The sequence below is a fragment of the Eptatretus burgeri genome, chromosome 4 (assembly GCF_056783735.1).
Source record: "Eptatretus burgeri isolate ZD-2024b chromosome 4, Ebu_testis_v1, whole genome shotgun sequence".
NCBI lineage: Eukaryota > Metazoa > Chordata > Myxini > Myxiniformes > Myxinidae > Eptatretus > Eptatretus burgeri.
This window is the reverse complement of record NC_140964.1, coordinates 76,285,626-76,303,125: the sequence shown is the minus strand read 5'-3', so window position 1 is coordinate 76,303,125 and position 17,500 is coordinate 76,285,626. Positions and strand designations below refer to the sequence as shown.

The 17,500-nt window shown below is 41.9% G+C and overlaps 1 protein-coding gene across 5 annotated transcripts in view; it reads left to right on the top strand.

Moving 5' to 3' along the window:
* Positions 1-17,500, top strand: part of LOC147028403 (A-kinase anchor protein 6-like) — a 72,243-nt gene that overhangs the window by 40,200 nt on the left and 14,543 nt on the right. For all 5 annotated transcript variants that reach the window (XM_085878758.1, XM_085878759.1, XM_085878756.1 and 2 more), the window contains one exon: positions 1,291-1,387. In XM_085878758.1, coding sequence (XP_085734884.1) covers positions 1,291-1,387 — 97 coding nt within the window. The remainder of the gene's footprint in view (positions 1-1,290; positions 1,388-17,500) is intronic.

The window sequence follows — 17,500 nt, the reverse complement described above, 5'->3', positions numbered from 1 at the left end:
GAACATATTAGTGACAAATAATTCTCCAAACAATATTGTTCAGGTTTGATTAATACATCGTTGCTTCATACACATTGAAACTTTTCGACTGTAACTGTAAATGTAATTTTGTGCTCCAACCTGTGGTGTATCGTCGAGCCCAGATCAGTATGTTGTGGGCACTTTACTGGTGCACGTTGCACATACTTTTTGTTTATTTGAATGTTGTGCAAGTTGTTCACAGCTGCAGCCTGGTTCATTGTGAGGCTTGGGTGAGTTGACGTTAGTGGTACCATTGGTATGCTACGTGCTTCCTATTTGGAGTTACAGCATTTATGGACATTTGTATTGTGAGTTTGATCGAGAATTCCATTCATTCATGCACAATGCTGTATGCAGAGTGTCCCTTCTGCTAAAGCAGTTTCTTGGCGTAGGTCACTAATCTGACACAGGAAGTCAAGGCAGAAATTTTGAATTTTGGCCATGGAGTCAGCGATAGCTCACCGACTCTTCACGAAGGACACCATTGGATATTTAATGTCCACCAACTAATGCTGGCAGACGGGATGCCCGGCTTGTAATGTCCATCCGATGGACGGCACCCACATTGAATGAATCACCCTGCCTGTGAAACACCAGGTTGACAGTTGAGAGCTGGGCTGAGATTCAAACCCAGGTTTGACTGCTCAGAGGTGAGTATGCATTATACTTCTAGGGCTCCAGGTCATCCTGCCAGCTGATCCCAAATACTGATGGTTATTATGACTAGATTTGACATTTCCCAATCAAATGATCCGTTTCAAAGCAATCTGCTTGCCCAAGAGCTGCTGTGCAATTTCAGGCCATAAAGGATGTAACTGGACCTTTTCAAATTGGAAATATGGAGAGGAATGGAAGGCATTTCAGACCAAGAACTTTCTAGAGTCTCAAAAGCTTCTTTAAAATGAGCAGAATATTGTTACGAGCCCAGACACAGGTTGTGTTTTTGGGGTTTTTTTTCCCACCAATGTGCTCGTCATAGCACACAAATTATCTTTTGAGTGGTGGTTTTCTTTACCATGTGGTCGGGTTTGTCTTGGACACTGTTGGGGCCTTTAATTTGCCTAAACAAAATGAATGTAATACTTTTCTAATTGAGCTACGGTAACACTTTAAATCGTTTTCTGTTCCTAGTTGATCTGCCATAAAGGCTTGATGATGACCATTGACTCCGTCTGTCAGTATAAGGCAAAAATTTTTTTTAAAAAGCAACTTTTTGTGTTATAAGCAAGTTTGAGAATATTCTACTCCAGCTGCTGTTTTTGTTGACAGAATTTCAAACAGGTGCTGGAGGCTCATCGGCCTCTGAAGGATTCGGTCATCAAACAAGGTAGAGAATTGCTGGAGCTGAGGCCGGCAAGGAGAGCTGGTAAGAGGTTGTGCAAGGATTACGTTCAGAGCAAAATCACAGTAGAACAAGATGTATATTTATTTACCTCTTCTGCGATATCTTCACTTGTTCTTATAGGTTCACAAAGTTGACAGCTTCGGGCCATCGTACATATGTGAAAATAATGGAATTTGAATCCTCTCTCTCTCTCTCCTCCCAACTCTCATACTCAACCTCTTTTGCCAACCCTCCCTCCCTTCCCAACTCCCATATACCTCTTCTCCCCTTTCCCCCTGCCTTTCCTTCCTTTTTCTTAAGTGTGTATTTTCCATAGCTGAGCAAAAGTGGGAATAAAGAGAAACTTCCTCCATCGACTACAGATGTCAGTCAGGCAATCATTGCTTCTCCTTGCAAAAAATAACCTGACTATATAACTATAGCCAACTCGTGCTAATCAATAACCACAGTAAAGAACGCTTCCATCAAACGTAGTTGTACCACCCACTCCACATCAACGATTTTGAGTGGTTTTATTTTTATTTTATTTTTTTATTTTAATTTTTAACCAGCAGGTGTCGCCATCCTCGTTATCTACCGTGATCTTCCCCAATACCTGAAACGATGTCAAATTGAGGCTGATTTCCTTTTGTCATTTTACTGTCATGAAAGTCCCAGGCCAGGACCAGGAAAGATCAGCCCATTAAACTTGCTGAACAAACACGAGGTCATCCCCAAACACTAGTCTAGATTTTAAGCTCAGCACATCTTTGTATTCTGCAGATATTTTTTGCTGTTGGCATCATCATATTGGTGTAATTTACTCTACTTTTTAACATAAATCTTCTTCTTCTTCTTTCGGCTGCTCCTGTTAGGGGTCGCCACAGCGGATCATCGGTATGATCTGCATAGTGATTTGGCACATGTTTTATGCCGGATGCCCTTCCTGACGCAACCGTGGTCGCCTCTTACGACACGGATATAGTACACCTATTTTAACCGGGGTATACACCGGCCCAGTACACTGGTACTCATTTTGCCGACCTCGGAAGGATGACAGGCTGAGTCAACCCCCTGGTGTATTAATTCAGTGGCCCAACGGGGCTTGAACTCAGGACCTTTTGGATCCCAAGCCGCTGCCCTAACCACTGCGCCAACACCAGGCTTAACATACTTTTTAACATAAATGCACTACATAATATCTACCCTCTGTGGTGTAACATCCACCCTGTGAGTTGTGCCAAAAACACGCTTTTCAAGATTTTGGGACATTGTTTGTGTCATAACTCCAGCAAAGGAGCCCCATTGTACACCTGTGCAGATCACACTAATTTTCAGGCTGCCTACACAATCAGAGTAAGGTGTCTCAAACTTCTACCTTTTGTTTATGGATAAGTTGAGCTTTGTGCCACCTTGGCTTGCTTCTGACAGTAACTTCTAGGACATTGAGTGCAGACAAAGCCCGGTACTCACATTTTTGTTCATAGTCTTTCTCAATGATATAATCCCAGGCAAAACACAAAGCAGGGAAGATTGTCTGTACAAGACCATTCTTGAAAATTTACTGAAATTGGGATTGCTGGGATTTTCCATTTTAAAACTAAATACTGTACAGTATAGACGCACACCCAAAAGAAGCAAAGGGCCCTCCAAGTTAGGAAAAAGAAAGTGAAGATTTTCAATGCTCCAGTCCACAGGGCACATGTCACCAGGTGGTTTGAGGAGAATGAGGACGGGTAACCATCTTCCATAGCCCTCTCAATCGCCGCACCTCAATTCCATAGAGCATTATTGGGACTGTCCGGAGAGGCGCCAAAGGCTGCGGTTTCCTCCTCCATCAAGCCGAAATGAATTGGAGGATTTTCTTGTGGAAGATTGGTGCCATATTCCTGGAGAACAGTTCCAGACCCTTGTTGACTCCATGCCACGTCATATTCATATCGTCTTGGATGCACGTGGTGGCCCAACACTCTACTAAGTGACATTCTGTTGGTGTTTCCTTTTTTTTTTAAATCCACTACTTGTAGTTTGTATGCATTGTTTTGTGGGAATGCAAATACACTATTGCAGCAAGCTTGTGAAAACCTTCCATTTTTGAGACTTTCACACAAACAATCAATGTGCCTCTTTCAGGTCTTAAAAGTGGATCCACTCGTACAGAATGTGATATGGCAGCCTGACTGGGATGTGAGTCCCAGCAGTTGGTGACAGCACATCACTCTACTCGGTCTCACCTTGAATTTAATTTGCAATGGGCTTCTGTTCTTGACTTCATGCCCAATAACCATCAGAGCCTGATCTTTGAGGAGTGGCAGCCCAAAATCAGAGATCAGTTTAACTTGTGAGTGCAACACGCCATATGATGCCTATCTCTGGTCGAAGTAGCAACATCCAGATGGTGTGTTGCACCATCTTGCCACGCCTTTGCTTGCTCAAAAGCATACTCCACCCACTCACTGATTTCCATGTTACTTGGTCTACACTTTATTAGTAGGTTGTCAGCAAATACATATTACACAAGGATTCTATTCTGAATATGACCCGCTAGGTGCATCATTATTGAGACGTGAGTGTGCTGCGGATTCAGTGCCCCCACGCATTTGAGCAATAATTTGTAATTTGATCAGGGTGCCTGGTGATAACTCCTACTCTTCACAAAAGACACCGTGCGATCATTAAAGTCCACTAACTAATGTTGGCAAACACCAGGTTGGCAGTTTATAGCTTGGTCGACATTCAAATCCAGGATAGACCACTCAACAGTGAGTGCACCTACCTACCTTCCGGCTATCCCCACCCACTCCTCTTGATTGAATTTCCTGTTCCGGTTCTTGAGCTATGGTGGTGTTCCTCAGGGTCTCTGCCGACTTTCTCAAAGATAAGTTTCCCGGTCATTTTTTGTTGCGTTTTTTACTGTTATTTTGTTAACCTCCGCCATCGAAGATGGATGGAGGTTACTGTTTTCACCCCCTTTCTGTTTGTTTGTTTGTTTGTTTGTTTGTTTGTGAACAGTATTACGGAAAAACTCCTCGACGGATTTCAACGAAACTTGGTGGGGGGGATTAGGTCTGGTCCAAGGATCATGCCATTAGATTTTGGACTCGGTCCAAAATCCAATATGGCCGCAATGGTGGCCATTTTGAAAAAATATTTGAATTTTTTTTTTTGCATTTCTACATGTTTTAAGTGATTTCCACCCCCCCCCCCCCGAAAAAAAATTTTGCAACTTTTTTTCAACAAAATTTAGATTTTTTTTTGCATTTCTACATGTTTTATGTGATTTTCAACCCCCCCCCCAAAAAAAATTGTTAGAGAAAAAAATTTTGCAACTTTTTTTCCAACAAAATTTAGATTGTTTTTTGCATTTCTACATGTTTTATGTGATTTCCAACCCCCCCCCCAAAAAAAAAATTGTTAGAGAAAAAAATTTTGCAAATTTTTTTCAACAAAATTTCGATTTTTTTTGCATTTCTACATGTTATAAGTGATTTCCAACAAAAAAAAACATGCCAAAATTATAATTGCAGCTGATTTTGGAACTTCAGGTGGATATACCCACGTAAAATCAATTTCTGTCTCAAGGAATCTAGTTATGACGAATTAATTGAGTATGTAAAAGGGAAATTTGCAAACTACAACTCTGTGAGCACTGTTGACGTCAAATTGAATGAATAGGATATCAGGTTCACTTGAGTGACCTAGCAGTATTGGCGGCGGAGGTTTTGCACTCTACCGAGTGCTCCCCCTCGAGTTATCTCTGTGTTTACTGTGTGTTTGGAGTTCTGTTTTTGTTTTAAAACTTGTGCCAATTTGTGAATATTCGTTGGACTTTTCATATCAAGTTCCTTGAGGCCGAATCATTTCCTCATTTGTGTGCACGATCGAGTTTATTGTATTTTCTCCTTATTACCTTGTTTTTTTTAATCTTCACCACAATCCCTCTACCACTCTTTCAAGTCCTCACATCTATACTCTCTGTTTCATGTCTGAATTTTTTTTTTTTAAGCAACAACAAAAAAATATTTTCCCTTCTCACCTTATACCTCCCATAACCATGTGACTTCCTCCTTCGACTCTGCTGATCCACACTTGCAATCCCACTGTAATTGTGAAGGTATCCACGATACACCTTCACGATCTTTTCTTCAACCTTTCCTTTACCTAATCTTACCTAATCTTTATAAATAAGTAAAAAAAAAAAACGTTCTTTTATAATGTTTCAACTTCCTCTTTCACACATGTGGTTCTCTGTATTCCATCATAATTCACTACTCTTATTTTTCTTCAAAAGCCTGTTTTCAATTCAACCATTCTTTCATCTTGTGTCTAAAAAGTCCAACAGTTTCATATCCTTTCTCCATTATCTTAACTTGCCTTTACTGCACCCTTCCCTTGGCATCCTCAAACGTATCTCTGACTTAAACCTTAAAAAAAATTCCAGCTTGCAATGCATGTTTGTTTTCCATCAATCATTCCTTTTTTTTTTCCAACTGAAGTTCCGATTCAGCACACATCCTTAAATCTACCTCCTCCTCACTCCTCTCCTGTTATACCCTCTCCTTACCACTCCCATCTTGCCCCTCGTCCTACCTCCTCTCTTCGCACCTCTCCACTGCCCTCTGCTGTTTTTTAACAGCTCCTCCTCTGGCATCCCAAATTGTGCAGTATTCAAACATTTGTGGGCTCTGTTCCAACCGAACAGATATTTTACTGTCTCAATCGGTACACTCCACATCTCAAATGTGCTCTTTATTTCCTCCAATCACACCTCCTCCTCATCCCATCCCCTCAAATCTTGTTCCTCCCCAGTAGTACTGTATAGGAAAGGGGGATTCTGGGCTGCCTTGTGTTTAGAGGGCTCCAGAGCTCTGGGAATGCTCCCAGACCCATACTTTTAGAGATGAATATAGGCGTCTGGCTTGAACCACTGAGATTTCCATTATGAGCATATTGGTAGTATATCGAGATTTCCATTTATAGCTACCATGGAAGAGCATAGCGCAGCAGCAAGCGAAGACCTTCAATGGCCAAAGAGCGAAGACTTCAACCACCAGCGAGGTGCCAGCGCAACAGCCAACCAAGTGGCGAGACCTGCCCCTAGGGGTATACCGGATCAGCGAGAAGAAAGCTATTGAGACACGTATCGGGCCGAGCATGATCTTGGTTCTCGAAAACCATGAGAGGGAGCATGCCCAAGTGTTGATGCCCTAGCGCATACGAGAGGAGCTGCTAAGGGATCCGGGGGCCAACTTTATCAATAACAAAGGGCTAGTACATAGCAAAAAAGATACAAGTCGCTACTACTACAGCTTCCAACTCTTGTAGCTTCGCAAAAAGCAAAGCAAAAAGTAGTATCCGGCACAGTTGAACGTGCAGAATATGTACCTTGTACCAAAAGGAGTTCTGGCTCTGAAACCCATCCCTTACCTTTCATAGATACTATGTCTTAGTCAACGATGTGTTGAAAGCTCAACAACCAGGTTGTCTACGAAATACGCCAAGGGATTAGGGAATGCAAGAATAAGAAAAGGAACCTTCTTCGCGCCTTACAGGCAGTAGATGCTGCAATTGCGAATATCCAAAACAGGTGCCCCCACCCCAGATGGGATGCACAGTGGGTCACCGTGGAGGATTCACCGAGAGGGTGCCGTGGGAATACTGCGCGAAATGCAGGCATATACGTCTTGCTTTGCAAGCAGGGTGATGGCATTCCCCGGATTAACCTGCTTCTTATCGAGAAGGCCGGCAAGTTTTAATTGTTTTCACTATCAGACATATCTAGCAAAATTTCATCCATTTCACAATCAGACATGTCGGCAGTGGCACTCAAAATTTCATCCATTTCATCATACAAACGTTCGAAGCTATTGTATGAATGTAGGCTCACAGCATCCTCATAAGACAAATCTCTAGCTCATTTTCCTTAATGTTGCTCATGGAACATGGTTACCATGGACAAGTACATCGAACTCATGCTTGCAGAGATGTAGATACAGGGGCCTCCCCAAGGTGCTGTGCAGAGCATTTTGGACGAGTCCATTCCAGAAGCAGTGAAAAAGCACCTGCTAAAACCACTGCTTTCAAAGAAACACTGACCTTCTGCCCCACCTCAAAAGAGGAAGGAGAGAAAGCGGAAGGCCATATTGGAGGAGTTCGATCCCAACCCTCCACAGAAAAAAAAAATCAGATCAGCCAGGAAATACCAGAAGGAACTTCTTGGCCTGTTCAAGGCAGATGGCCTCTCATTCAAACACATCGAACAATCGCTTGCAGAAATGCAGATACCGGAGCCTCTCCAGGGTGTTGTACAGAACATTTTGGATGAGCCCATTCCGGAAGCAGTCAAGAAGCACCTTCTTAAACCACTGCTTTCAATGAAATACCGACCTTCTGCTCCGCCACGAAAGAGGAAGGAGAGAAGGTGGAAGGCCATTCTGGGAAAGTTTGATTCCATACCTCCCCAGAAAACCCAGACAACAGATAGCTAACAAAAAGACATTCTTGAGCTGTCCAAACATGATGAACAAAAAAGTGACCTCATTTGAAAAGACCCCCTGGGCCATTGGACATTTTCGGCGAGGGTGGCAGATGGATGTTCCAAAGTTTCACCGACTCGAGGTCGACCCTAAATCCTTCCTGGAAGGTGTGTGCCCCCAGATTCACCAGAAACTGGTGGAAGAGATCCTCTCCTTGAAGGGGGTTCAATTCCAGCTTGCTTTGAAGGTTCTGTTCTGGAAGGAAAAGATTGACAAGGAGGAGAAGGAGTGGGTATATATGCTTGCAGTGCTCTGGCACAAGCAGGAGGCCGTCTTACAGGCCCATGAGATTGGCAGTGCACTTGACACGGCTTTCCCAAACATCCTGGAGACTCTTGAAAAGTGGGCGAGTCTGGGAGGTTGACAGAGTGGAACTTCTGTGGCTGGACATCGGTCGCTACCAGCCTCTGAGGGTGGCTCGTATATCCCACTGCCGGCAGCTCTCAGAAACAAGAAAGCAGTGGTCAATGTGAAGAACAAGGATGACCGCTGTCTCAGGTGGGCCCTCCAGTCAGCTCTGTTCCCATTGGACCATGGGGGACATGCGTACAGGCCTACAAGTTATCTAGTAGAAGATGGTCTCGACTTCACAGGGGTTGATGCTCCCATGCCACTATCACAGATAAAGCATGTAGAAAGGCAGAGTAACCTGGCTCTGAATGTATTTGGCTAAGACAAGGGGGTGATTGTCCACAGGCTTAGCAAGCAACATGAAGATATCTCCAGGCACAACCCGCTGCTAATTGAGGATGGTTAGTCACACTATACCTGGGATAAAACCTGAACCGTCTGCTCTATGACCAGAGCAACATAGGGAGCGAAAGTACTTCTGTAAGAGGTGTCAACATGGATACTCCCATGAGGAGCTGCTGGAGGTACATCGACCAGAATGCAAGGGCATAGGGCAAACTGCTATGAGGGGAGAGATGACTGACAGAGGAGGGGAAAAACATGATCTCCTTTCAGAACTGTCACAAGCAGCAACCAGCTCCCTTCATCATTTATGCTGACTTTGAGGCCCTTACCACCATGATTGGGCCAGAGCTCAACTGTGACCAGAGCAACACACAGAAGATGCAACGGCATAAGGCTTGCGGCTATGGCTACATCGTGGTAAGGTGTGATGGTCAAACAGAGCCTCCAGTGGTCTACCGGGGTCCAGACACAGCAGAACACTTCCTCAATGCAATTCAGAAGGAGGAAAGACACATTAACGATATCCTAAGCAACCCTAAGCTTTTGAGAATGACACCCCAAGACTGGGAGACATACAAAACCAGCATCAACTGTCACATATGTGATAAGTCTCTGGTAGTTTCGGGGGGGGGTGACTCTGTCCTTGACCACTGTCATATCACCAGAAAGTTTTGGGGGGCAGCCCACAAAAAATGCAACCTACTGCTGAGGATAAACCTGAAACATATCACCCCTGTGGTCTTCCACAACCTGTAGGGCTATGACACATCTTCTGATGCAGGCTATATCAGCAAGATGAAAGGTACCATCAGCTGTATCCCAAACAACATAGAAAAGTACATTTCATTCTATCTCAAGCATGATGTTACAAAGGAGTGGGCTCAAGAAGGTGAAAAAACTGAGTTCTTTGCTTGAATTCCGGTTCATTGACAGTGCCCAGTTCCTCCTGGCTTCCCAAGACAAGCTTGCATCAGCCAACTGACCTGAGGACTTCCACATCACAGTCGCATATAAGCCTGACGAGTATAAGCGGCAACTACTACTGTGGAAGGGTGTACACCCCGATGAGCATATGGACTCCTGGGAGAGATTAGTAGATCCCCTACCACCCCAGGAGGCCTTCTACAGCAAGCTCAGCAATGAGAACATCAGCGACAAGGATTACACCCAATCCCAAAAAGTTTGGACCGCTTTTGGGTGTAGACATGGGAGACTACCATGACCTCTACCTTCGTACAGACGTGCTCCTTCTGGCAGATGTCTTTGAGACCTTCAGAAAGACCTGAAAGCGGCAATATGGAATAGACCCTGCCAACTACTACACAAGTCCTGGCCTGAGCTGGGACGTGCTCCTGAAGAAAGCTGGCGTTGAGCTCAAACTTCTCACGAATTACGACCAGCACCTTCTCATCGAGAAGGGTCTGCGTGGAGGCATATCCATGATCTCAAAACGCCACGCAAAGGCAACACAACCCACATTTCGAAGGGTACGACTCAAGCAAACCTAATAGTCATATTTTGTACCTTGACGCCAACAACCTATATGTCTGGGCCATGAGCCAGCCACTGCCAATTGGTGGGTTTGAGTGGGTAGAGGACTGTGGGCATCTTTCTGGGAGCATTGCCGATCACCTGGCAGACAGCCCCATGGGCTACATCTTAGAAATGGACCTAGAATATCCTGAGGAACTGCAGGACAAGCACAATGCCTATCCGCTGGAACCAGAGCACATGGTAGTTCAGAAGGAGTGGATGTCCGAATACCAGCAAGAACTTAGAGGGATGTCGGTCGAAGTAAAAAAAAAGCTGGTGCCAAACCTCTTCGACAAGACCAAGTATTTGCTGCACTACCGCAACCTTCAGCTCTATCGTTTCCTGGGAATGAGGCTTAAGAAGGTCCACCAAACTCAGTGGTTCAACCAGAGCCCCTGGATGGAGCCCTACATCAGGATGAACACAGAGCTTCGCAAGGAGGCCACTTTGAAAAGGATCTCTACAAGCTCATGAACAATTCTGTCTTCGGCAAGATGATGGAAAACTTGCGCAAGTGTGTAGACGTTAAGCTGGTCCGTGCCCATGAGGACAAGCTGCGGCGCCTAATCTCATGCCCAAGATTTGCATGCAAGAAGATATATATATATATATATATATATATATATATATATATATATATATATATATATATATATATATATATATATATATATATATATATATATATATATATATATATATATATATATATCTAATGAAGAGAATGTAGATACACACATATATAATGTATACATATACATATACATATACAGATTGATTACATCGACAAGATGATGGACATCCTGAAAGACGAAACCAAATTTATATATCTGGGCGGTGTTAACGGAACATGATCGCACACCTCAGGTGGAAGGTCAGATCGTCAAACGACTGTTGCAGCTTTTCAAACATGGAGAACTATCAAAAGAGGTGTACGACTGAATTAAACCTGTTGGAGCCCAATGTCCAAGAAAGTATGGCCTGCCGAAGATTCACAAGGAGAATATCCCTCTAAGACCGATACTGTCCATGGTGCGATCAGCACAACATGAACTTGCCAAGTGGTTGGGAGAGGTACTGCAACCAGTATTGGATTCACTTTCTCATTTCGTGGTTAAGGATTCCTTCACGTTTGCAGAATCAATTAGAGCCAAAACACCGACAAGTGAGGACAACATCATGGCATGCTTTTATATTAAAAGCTTGTTCATGAATGTACCATTGACGGAGATGATTGAGATATGTGCACATTTGCTGTATCACACCGATCTGGAACAACCAATGATCTCAGAACACGTTTTCGTTGAATTAATGAACACAGCAACAAGGGAGGTGGAATTCAGTTTTAACAACATGATGTATGTTCAAACGGACGGTGTGGCCATGAGTTCTTTATTAGGCTCAGCTCTTGCAAATATTTTTCTTGGCTATCATGAAATGCAGAAACTGACTGGTCGGCAAGGGGTCGATTCCCCCATCGTATACTATCGGTATGTTGATGACATTTTTGCTTTGTTTGAGTCTCGGACGGCATGTGACAATTTCCAGGCATGGCTCAACACTCTCCATCCAGCGCTGAAGTTTACCACGGAGCTGGAATCGTCAAACACGTTAACGTTTTTGGACATGTTGGTTGATCGATCCAACCTTAGTTTCACAACATCCGTCTACCGGAAGCCGACTTTCACAGGGCAGTATACTCGGTGGGACTCCTTCAGCTCCACGAGATACAAAATTGCCTTGATCAATATCCTGGTTAACAGAGCACAGAGGATTTGTTCACCTTGTAATCTTCCTGCTGAAATTGACAAAATCATGAATATACTCGGTGAGAATGGTTATCCTGAGCATATAGTTAAGAGATACATACACAAGTTTCTAAACATGACGAGATCGGAAGATTGGTCTGGACAAATGTCCAGTCTATATCAGGATGCCCTGGAAAGGGCAATCATCACGAAGGTTTGAAGTACAAATCAAACATATTGTGTGCAACACGTTTCTGGCTGTGCAACCCTGAGTAATCTTTACCTCTCACCGTTTGCTGACGTCAGTCAACAAGGATGTGCTACCCACCTTACAAACCAGCAATGTTATTTATGAGATTAAGTGCCGATGTGAAGCTCGGTACGTGGGCTGCACAACACTAAGATTGGCTGATCGGATCAAACAACACGTCCCCTTGGTGATTCGAAGAAAGATTGTGAGGGTTAGAACACAACCAGTGCGAGCATGCAGAAATATCCAGCAACCACCGGTCACTGTACCTGCTTCATCTGCCATTGCACAGCACCTGGTTGCCAACCCTGTCTGTGCAGACCAGTACAATGCAGATATGTTCAGGATATTGAACCGAGGTCGGAGCTCGTTTCATTTACGTATGTTGGAAGCAACCTTCATCCTGACCACCGATCCAATATTATGTCGTCAAAAGGAATTTGTACGATCTCTATGTCTCTTTCATCATGGAAAGATCAAGGGAAGTACGGCAACAAATGGTGAATGGACCTTTGGGGAAACCCATCCCCCCTCTCTCCAGGATGTGGTTGCAAACGTCAATCATCGACGAACTCTGCTCCAGCCAATGGGAGCTCGAGGTGAAGATGATGAGCCGACCAATGGGCGTTCGGATTAACCGTGACATCATTACGGTTGAACCAATCAGCGTCTACCTTATTGAGACCAGCGAAAAAGCACACGCCTTCACTTCCTTCTCCATTTGCTGTGATTTTTTACCCTGAAGAGTGCAGCACGAAAAGCTTCAGTCACTATTCGGTCGTGTTTTTTTGTATCCATATTAAAGTTCTGTAGTACCAAACATCTGTATATATATATATATATATGTATATATATATATATATATATATATATATATATATATATATATATATATATATATATATATATATATATACACACACACACACACACACACACACACACACACACACACACACACACACACACACACACACACACACACACACACACACACACACACACACACACACACACACACACACACACACATCGTTGTTAATGAAGATGAGATGCTTTTTGATATATTCCAATAAATAGATGGATGAGCAAGAAGATTTAAGGAACATCAAAGGTGGGTTTCTAAAGTAGCTCAACAAGAAGACATCTTGAAGAAACGGAGGCAAAAACTAACAGGTGAAGAAGTCTTTGAAAGAAAACAAGAGGAATATTTTAAACTGCTTCTGAAAGCTTCTCAACAGAAAATGGTGGAAACGGGGGTTTCCACAACTCCTTCAAAAGAATACACCCCTAAAAAAAAACTTCAAATGATATAATATTTTGGCCAAATGACGGAGCAAGAACTAGAAGATATAGGAGAATTAGAATATGATGAAGAGGGATTATTCCAACACTGGAGAAGGCAAATCAACCTCTCAATTATGTTGAGAGATTTTCAAAACAATGAATATTCAGTGGATTCAAAAACCATAGCGGGTCTCATTCCAACAGAAGAACCAGCAATATTTTATCTTGTCAAACAGAAGGTATTGATATTCATTGATGAATTGGCATTTCTAAACTCTGCTCGATCAAATGTTAAATTAACTCCAAGATTAATGTTTCTTCTAACAAAAGATGGGCATCACGATTGAACTTATTTTGATGAACCGTTGAATTTTTTAAAATGAGAATGATGGGGTATATATTGATTTACTGGAATCACTTGGCTGTGGGGTTTATGTTGCAGGGAAAATTGGTAAGAGGAATGAGAAGTAAAAGCAAATCATTGATGCTTTAAGTAAGCTTGGTTCAGGTTCAGGTGTCAGCTTTCTTCCAAATGACCCGGCACAGCGAGTTAATAGACTGCTATTACTATTAGGTAATATATATGTAAAATGTATAAGGCTAAGCACATGTAAGTGGTTACCACCCCTATTTTAGGGCATACCCTGACTTGAGTGGCATTTTTGAAAGTCACAAAGACTACTGGTCATGAAATTTGGTTCATTGCACAGACAGTGTTCCATAGGACCTTAAAATATATAGGTTCATGGGTCTATGATGTATATTACTGAATCTACAGGATTTTTATTGAATATACATGCCCAGTATTGGCCTTTTTTCTTGTTTCACCTTAAAATATGACATATATTAGACCATGCAAAAATGCAACATATAAAACATTCGATATGAAATTTCTCATCTAATCAAAAGATTGTCACCCACCGTCTGAGAAAATCAGCATTTGTGTCGGTCAGTGGTGGATTTGCATGATATATGCACATTCTGGCATATTTTTATTTTTTCTTGTTTTATTGCCCTTTTAGAGCCTGTGACTATGAAATCCCCTAACAAAATGACTAGTTTTTCAATAACTCATATTCACATGACTTAAATTATTCAACTTATAACCAATAATCAATGTAAAAAAATTGAGCTGATCCGGGTGGATACTTAATTACAGCGGCTTGACCGAACTTTCCAACCCAAATGTCCGACTGCACGTCACGTTTTTAAAAAAAATGCTTTTATTCTTCTGTGCATCAGATTATTTTCACGAAAATTTATTTACAAATGGGGCACAGTGATATAGATATAATAGTGAAAACGTGCATGGCTTTGGTTTAGAGTAATTTTGCATTTTTGTCCGACTGCACGTCACATTTTTTTGAATTTGATTAAAAAATAAATTTCCTTACAAAAATTTTACAATATTTTTCCAGGTATTTAAAAAATATTTTATTCATTTAGAAGGTAGTTAAAACAGTTTTGGAGAATTTAGAGAGCTTTTTGTTACTCCTAGAATTGATTGAATTGAAAATTTACGTCCAATAATTTGTTCGATAAATCTTCTCTCTTTTAGTGCTTTTCTGCATCTGACAGTCACTGAATAGAGCAGTAATAAAAAAATAGGGATGTATTATTTCTTAATAATCCCAGAAATTGGTATTTTGATTATTAGATTAGTTGTGAGAATAAGTTATATACAATGACCTTCATTTATTTTGCCAAAAAAGAAAAATTAGGTAATTTCATTGAAAACTCGCAAAACCATCCAAATAGGTACCCCTTCTTCAAAGTATTATATTTCGGTGTATGTATATATGTAATTAAGCTATACGGTTTTTTTGTTCTGAACTCAGTTAGACTTACACTTTCAGGAAAATGTAGTGAGAAGGCAATGGAACAAACTTCATTTTTTGACATTTTTGAAACAAGAGTGGTAACCACTTACATGCGCTTAGCCATAAACATTTTGAAGGACATTATCATAAAAAGAAAACCACAAAGCTTTTCGTTGTGCTCTTATCAGGTGAAATTCACACAAAGTGAATGAGTAATGAAGAACAGTCTAATAGAAAGCGATCAACAAAGTCAATTCTGATTGGACGTTCTCTACTGACTCATCATCATCACTCAACGGTCGAGGTGGGAGGAACCTGTTCAGTGTTCAGCTCTCCAATCAGAGGTGGCAGAGTCTGAGGCAGAGCCGCTAAGGTTGTTGTAGAATCTTCTTCATCACAATCTGTGGTCGTAAGAAGAGTTCGTGTTCCTCTTCTTCTTTGCACAAATAAGCAAAGCGAGTGGACAAACTTTTTTTGCCGACATAACACAGGGTCCACGAAATAGATAAATGTTGCTTCTAGTATTCGGAGATGTGTTGTACTTCGTCCTCTACTCAGTATCTTGAATGCATCCACATTGTAATATTCAGCACAGTTTGCATTCTCAATCAAATGCTGTCCAATAGCAGATGCACAGTATGTTGGGATTGATGCTGGGACCTACCTACAAGCATCTACCGGCTGTATTCGTGTACCAATTGTGTTTTTCCTGATGGACAAAGGGACATGCTGTTTGATTCTGTCAGTCAGAGTCTGGGTAGTTCTGCCTACATAACGAGCATCACATCGGCACTTAAACTCATGAATAATATTGCGAAGTTTTGATTTACGCAGAACATCTTTCTTAACTGCAGGAATCAGACTTCGAGAGGTGAAAATCACTCTTGGACGAACAGCCAGATACGTGTTTGAGACACATCTTTTGATTTGTTCCTCATATCTTTGCAACATTTTCCCTTTCCAAGGAATCTTGATGAAGATCGGGCACTTTTCAGGACCCATCTTCTGTTCAGCTTTAGCAGTGAGGAATTTGTGCATAAACCAAAACCACAAAGTTTAAAAGAAGGAAGGTTTATTCCAAAGAAGTTCATTATATCTGGTCTGCTGATAAGATTGAACCGAATAATGATGGGCGATATAAGTATGCTTTAACCATTATTACTGATTTGAGGAGTAGATATGTGTGGGTTGTTCCTTTGAAAAACAAAAGGGGAAGTACTCTGATGTTAGCCTTCAACAGGATATTTCATAAAAGTAAAAGAAGTCAAAGAAATTATGGACCAATGAGGGAACAGAGTTCTATTATAGAATGATTTTGGATTTTCTGAAGGCCAATGGTATGACATTTTATACAGTACCTTTAATGAAGGAAAGACTGTTTTCATTGAGCATTTTAATCGCACTTTGAAGGACAGATTGTATAAAACGTTTACTCACCTCGACCATAAGAAATGGGTTTCTATCATACAAGATGTTGTGGATGCTTACAATGACACAGTTTACTCTAGAACAAAATTGAAACCCTCAGAAACATTTGCAAAATTAGAATATGAACAAGAAATTAATCTGAGGAAATCAAAGTTTAGAGTTGGTGATGTCACACGAATACACTGTGGGAAATCACATTTTAAGAAGAGACTAACTCAGACATGGACTAATGAGTTATTTAAAATTGTTGATGTGCTCGACACAGTACCCTGGAACTATAAATTATTTGATCTGTTTGACAAAGAAATCTTGGGTTCGTTTTATGCTCAAGAATTGCAAAAAACAAACTTTGCTACAGAATATGATCCAGCTGCCATCTTCAACGGTCACAAGAATTAGAGCGGCCGATGCTGCTGGGTTTTTGCCTGGTGCCGCTGGACTTTTTCCCGGTTAGTGGCAGTCTACTCTATCCGAGGATGCTCTGAACAAATTTTTTCCCTCTCCGTCGCATTTTTTGAGGGTATCCCGTCCCTGCATGTGTATGTAGTAGATGACCCGCCGGAACTCTCTTACTTCTGTGAGATCTGCAGCCATTGATGGTGCCAGTATCTTTTGGAAGAATTGCATCAAGGATCTTGAATATGTAGTAAGGGGAATAACTGCGGTTCATCCGCCCGTTGGGTTGGACCCGGTCCCAAATTTTTTTTGCCTGTTGGCAGATTGATTCAGGAAGCTGCGGGGGGCCAATACCCATGAGATGTCGCATAATATGAGGGGAGTTCTTATTCAGATCCGTTCGCCCGATTTCTTTTAACATTGCTTGGATGTCATCAACTGTGAGTCGGTGATCGTTTTTC